Genomic DNA, 6,135 nt, shown 5'->3' with positions numbered 1-6,135 from the left:
GATTTGGGGACTCAGTAAATCAGATTAGTCACCTGTCCCCCAGTAGGTGGATATCCTCCCACCTGTTGAGGACCCCAATAGAGCAAAAGAGGTGGAGGAAGGAGAAATGGAACGCCCATTCTTTTTTTTTTTAAGAAAGAAAGATAAAAAGAGAAAAGAAAAAAAGTTCTGGTTTCCATTTTATTATTTATTTTTGGCCACACAGTGCAGCATGTGGGATCTTAGTTCCCTGACCAGGGATCAAACCCATGCCCCTGGCAGGGGAAGTGTGGCGTCTTAGTCATTGGACTGACAGGGAAGTCCTTGGACCCCTTATTTTGGCCTCACAGCTCAAGTTCGGCCATCTCATCATTTTATACCATTGGCTCCTCTAGTCCTCAGGTCGTTGAGTTAGGACTGAATTCCACTATCAGCTTTCCTGGGTCTCCAGCTCACAGAAGGCAGACTGAGGGACTTCTCAGCCTCCATAGCAGCATGAGTCAATTTTGCATAATAATTCTTTCACTAAATGTGCATATGTGTGTATATATATATGTACATATATACATATATCCGTATGATGGATACAAATATAAATACTGATCTTACTGGTTCTGCTTCTGGAGAACCCTAACACGGCCATGGAAATGGTACGTAGAGGAAGGAAAGAAAAAAAGAAAACCCAGGTCTCCCACATTGCAGGTGGATTATTTACCAGCTAAGCCACCAGGGAAGCCCAAGAATACTGGAGTGGGTAGCCTATCCCTTCTCCAAGGGGTCTTCCCAACCCAAGAATTGAACTGGGGCCTCCTACATTGCAGCTGGATTCTTTACTGGCTGGCTACCACGGAAGCTCCATATATGTGATGGATACAGATATAAATACAGATCTTATTGGTTCTGTATTAGGTTTCTAGACAACCCTAGAAATGGTATATAAAGAAAGGAAAGAAAACAGAAATAGAGAAGAAAAACAGGAGCAAGAAGGAAGGGAGAACAGTTGACGCAGAAGCTTTTAATCTTGTCACAGTGGTTTCCTAAGCAGATTTGAAAACCATTCACTTAACACTCCAGTATCCGAAAGAAAGATTCTAGGATAAGATGCTGTCGTCAATTAAAATACTTCTACGTTCCAGATTAACCAAAGACTTTGAGGATGATTTCTCCATTGGTTATGGTAAGTAGTTAGTGTGGGGAATGTTAGGATTCCTGAGAGCCAAAATTTTCTGTATTCATGATTCTGAACATTTATTCTTACTACAATAACATTATTCTCATCACTCCATGTTGTTGACATAAACAACAAGCACTAACAGCAATGAAATGAAAAGGGGGCTCTTCTCTTATTTTTCTGTGTGAATAAAAGGAGAATGCTGCCTGGGGAACTGTGCTCTTTAAAGGATCTTTTCCTAAGATTTGGAGACGGAAATGGCAACCCACTTTAGTATTCTTGCCTAGAGATTTCCATGGACAGAGGAGGCTGGCAGGCTGCAGTCCACAGGCTTGCAAAGAGTCGGACACGACTGAGCGACTACCTTATAAGACTTTCTGAGATTAGCAAAGCAAAAGGAGTGGGGATGGGGGTGTGAGGAATTAAAACCGGAATCAGAGAAAGAGCCACAGCAGGGCCACTGCACGAGGCAAGACTCTGGGAGGACCTAAGGTAAATAAACAAGGCAAAGACAAGACAATTTTCACGTTCTACTTGATAAAGGCTTTATTTGTTATAAAATAATAATTATGAAAATGCTGTTGTTCAGTCACTAAGGCAGGTCCTACTCTTTTGTGACCCCTGGACTGTGTGTAGCCCACCAGGCTCCTCTGTCCTTGGCGTTTCCCAGGCAAAAATACGGGAGCAGGTTGCCATTTCCTTCTCCAGGGAATCATCCCGAGTAGTCAATTAAGTTTTCCTTGAAATGAAATTCAGCCTTTACACATGAGGCTAAAATATTATAAAGTCATTACCACGTTTATATTTTTTAACACTTTACTGAAGTACGATGTACATACATATAGAAAAATGTACATAAGCCTAGAGTCTGATGAACTTCCACACAAGCTGAATACATCTTTGCAACAAGTACCCAGATCAAAGAAACATAACATTCTCAGCACCTCAAAAGCCTCCCTCACGCTCCCTTTAGTTTTGCACACCTCGGTTCTTTATGTGAACAACACAGGAGTGTGTGTATCTTTTGGCCTGGATCATTTGGCTCCACGTATTCGTGAGATTCGTGGATGTTGTTACATGTAGTGAGATCTTCCCCATTGCTACGTAGCAGTGTGTGGATTAACAGTTTATCTTTTCTACTGTTAGCGGGTATTTGTGCCATTCTCCAGTTTGAGGCAATTACAAACAGTGCTATGAACATTCTAGGCTATGTCTTCCAGTGGACACATAGAACAACAGATTGTTCTTAAGATGGAGATAGGTAGATGGATGACAGAGAGATACATATAGATCTCCATCTTAAAATAATAGCTAATAAAGATATCGGAGAAGGCAATGGCACCCCACTCCAGTACTCTTGCCTGGAAAATCCCATGGATGGAGGAGCCTGGTAGGCTGCAGTCCATGGGGTCGCTAAGAGTCGGACACGACTGAGTGACTTCACTTTCACTTTTCACTTTCATGCATCGTAGAAGGAAATGGCAACCCACTCTAGTGTTCTTGCCTGGAGAATCCCAGGGATGGGGGAGCCTGGGGGGCTGCCATCTCTGGGGTCGCACAGAGTCGGACACGACTGAAGTGACTTAGCAGCAAAGATATAGGTATCAGTATTAGCAGATATAATCAAACAGCAAAATGGTTATTTGACACCCCACCAGCAGGGTTCCAACTGTCTCATAGCTTCACCATCACTTGATACTTTGCAGTTTCTTGCTGTGATTTTAATTTGCATTTCCCTGGTAATTAATGAAGCTGAATCCGCTTTTCGATACTCTGTTGTGAATTTTTTTCTCCTAAATGTGCATCTATTATTTCAGCCATGCTGGGTCTTCCCTGCTGTGCAGACTCTTTCTAGCTGCAGAGAGCAGGAACTCCTCTCTAGCTGTGGTGTGCGGGCTCCTCCTGGCGGTGGCTTCTCCGGCCGCGGAGCACTGGGCTCTAGGGTGCTCGGGCTCCGTAATTGCGGCTCCCAGGCTCTGGAGCACAGGCTCGATACGTGGGGCTCACTGGCTTAGTTGCTTTAAGGCGAGCGGGATCTTCCCCGACCAGAGATCAAACCCATGTCTCCTGCACTAGCAGGCAGATTCCTCACCACGGAGCCACCAGGAAAAGCCCTTTGGTGAAGTTTTGGTTCCTGTCTTTGGCCATTTTCTGCTTTGCTCATCTGCCTTCTTCTACTGATTTGCAGAAGTTGTTTACATACTCCGGATGTCGGTCTTTTCTCAGCTCTAAGTATTGTAAGTATCTTCTTCCATTTGAGAGTTCTTTTAATTCTCATAGTGATGTCTTTTCTTTGCGTGTCCTACAGCGCATGCTTGCTCTTCATCACGGCAAGTGTCACTTGCTACAGTACATGGAGAACTGAAGAGGTCCCCACAGCTGTCACCTGTGTCTCAGTGGCCACAGTGATAGAACCGACCTGCTTGAACGACTCCCGTCAGAAACCTGGGTCACCTTCTCCCTCACGATGGCGTACAGAGTTGCAGGCACAGAGCCTGCCCAGAAAATAAAGAACCTCCCAGGCCAACAGCAAAACCCAAGCGACAGAAAAGACAAGGGTAGATCTCTTAATACATCCTTTAACTGTGCTGTTATTTCTTCCAGAGATGTACTTGAAAAAGAATCTGTGACCCCATGGATCAGGGAAACTATACCAGAGTGAAAGAATTTATTTTCCTGGGCATTACCCAGTCTCGAGAGCTCAGCTGGGTCTTGTTCGTCTTTTTGTTTCTGGTTTACATGACGACTCTTCTGGGAAACCTCCTCATCATGGTTACAGTGACCTGGGAATCGCGTCTCCACACCCCCATGTACTTCCTGCTCCGTAACCTGTCAGTTCTTGACATCTGCTTTTCCTCCATCACAGCTCCTAAGGTCCTGGCTGACCTGCTCTCAGAGAGGAAGACCATCTCCTTCAGTGGCTGTGTCTCTCAGATGTTCTTCTTTCACCTGCTCGGGGGAGCGGATGTGTTTTCCCTCTCGGTGATGGCCTTTGACCGCTATGTGGCCATCTCAAGACCCCTCCACTATCTGACGGTCATGAGTCGGGGGCGGTGCACTGCCCTCATCGTGGCCTCCTGGGCGGGGGGCTTCATCCACTCCATCGTGCAGATCTCCCTGCTGCTCCCCCTCCCCTTCTGCGGACCCAACGTCCTGGACACTTTCTACTGCGACGTCCCCCAGGTCCTCACACTCGCCTGCACGGACACCTCCTCTCTGGAGCTCCTGATGATTTCCAACAATGGATTAGTCAGTTGGTTCATATTCTTCTTTCTCCTCGTCTCCTACACAGTCATTCTGACGATGCTGAGGTCCCACTCCGGGGAGGGCAGGAGGAAAGCCATCTCCACCTGCACCGCCCACATCACGGTGGTCACCCTGCACTTCGTGCCCTGCATCTACGTCTACGCCCGGCCCTTCACCGCCCTCCCCACCGATAAGGCCATCTCTGTGACCTTCACTGTCATCTCCCCTCTGCTGAACCCCCTGATCTACACCCTGAGGAACCAGGAGGTGAAGGCAGCCATGCAGAGACTGAAGAAACAGCTAGGGCATTCAGAAAGGGTTTAGCGTCTATGAGGACAAGATAATACCAGAATTCAAAGATAAATATTAGGGACTTCTCTGGCAGTCTTGTCATTCAATCCCTGGTCGGGGAGCTAAGATCCTGAAAGCTGCTTGATGTGACCAAATATATATACATACACAGGAGAGGGGTCCATTTGAGCCAGTCCTGAAAGTGGACTGTATTCCAGCCTTTAGTCCTACAGCCCCAACTAACTGCAAGGGAGTCGGGAATGTAGTCCAGCTCTGCACCCAGAAAGAAGAGGTGAGATCATGAAAAACGGTGAGCGATAGAAATCTCTTTGGCATTTATGACTCATGGCTAAGAAATCACGATCGGATCAGAGTACAGGGACTAGAACATTGTGTTAAGGAGTCTCTTTATACATAGAAATGTTTGCTGGAAGGAGTACTGCACACTTGGAACGCACAGAGAACCACGCTGAAGTGAAAGAGACAAGAGATGAAGAAATCTAACTTTCCTGACCCAGGGATTGAAGCAGCGTCTCCTGCATTGGCCGGCAGATTCCCGACCAGCAGCGCCCCTGGGAATGCCTGTTGTAAGCCAACATTTATTAATACAGAGGCTCCTATAGAGATGAGCGTCGTCTTCTTACTGTCCTTTCCAGCGTTCTGTTCTCTTTCCACCACTCAAATATGTTCTGAATTATTTTCCAATATTAGACATTCTTCCTCCAAGCATCAAAGTCCCAGTAAAGACATAACTTGTCTTCAGTTGGATCCATCTGTAGAATAAACCCTCCTTTACTGCCTGGTTCCGTCTTTACTCTGGTACCATTGTTCTCCAGCTCCTCTGTACTTTTCACAAAGGTGTCTTTTTTCCCCCTACTTCTCTGTTGACTTTACCTTGAGCAAAACTGTTATGACTGGGCAAAACTTTAAATAATCAAAGATCTATACCATCAGAGTCTGTGTTCCCAAGTGTGCGTGCGTCGCTCAGCCCTGTCCAACTCTTTTCAACCCCATGGACTGCAGCCCCCCAGGCTCCTCTATCCATGGGGGTTCTCCAGGCAAGAATACTAGACTGAGTTGCCATGCCCTCCTCCAGGGGATCTTCCTAACCCAGGTATCGAACTGGGGTCTCCTGCATTGCAAGCAGATTCCTTACCAGCTGAGCTACCAGGGAAGCCTGTTCCCAAGTGTAGGACCCCACAAAAGACTGTAACCTACAAAAGTTGTTCACGAAGCTGACTTGGACCATTTGCAACATGCAAAACAACCTCATAAAACAGTGAGGAAAAGCAGCTGAATTCAGAAGACCGTTAAATTTACTTGTCTGTCACCATGACATCAAATACTTACTTGGATCAATATATATACATATTTTTTCTCCAAGTAGAGACATTTTCTTAAGGAACAATTAGACATTGAGCTGATTCTAGTTTATTCTACATACATTC

General features: G+C 45.9%; 1 protein-coding gene across 1 annotated transcript; it reads left to right on the top strand.

The window, feature by feature from the left end:
* The first annotated feature begins 3,227 nt into the window (after positions 1-3,227).
* On the top strand, positions 3,228-5,700 carry LOC113904606 (olfactory receptor 4D9). The gene has a single exon (XM_027561736.1). The coding sequence runs from the start codon at positions 3,785-3,787 to the stop codon at positions 4,718-4,720; it is 936 nt and encodes a 311-aa protein (XP_027417537.1). The 5' UTR covers positions 3,228-3,784; the 3' UTR covers positions 4,721-5,700.
* The last annotated feature ends 435 nt before the right edge of the window (positions 5,701-6,135 follow it).

This window comes from Bos indicus x Bos taurus, chromosome 15 (assembly GCF_003369695.1).
Source record: "Bos indicus x Bos taurus breed Angus x Brahman F1 hybrid chromosome 15, Bos_hybrid_MaternalHap_v2.0, whole genome shotgun sequence".
Taxonomy (NCBI): Eukaryota; Metazoa; Chordata; class Mammalia; order Artiodactyla; family Bovidae; genus Bos; species Bos indicus x Bos taurus.
The sequence above is the reverse complement of the archived record's forward strand: the minus strand, read 5'-3'. Positions and strand labels throughout refer to the sequence as shown.

Bases quoted from the DNA above. Each gene is read 5' to 3' on its own strand.
- LOC113904606 (XM_027561736.1), top strand. From the start codon at position 3,785: ATGGATCAGGGAAACTATACCAGAGTGAAAGAATTTATTTTCCTGGGC.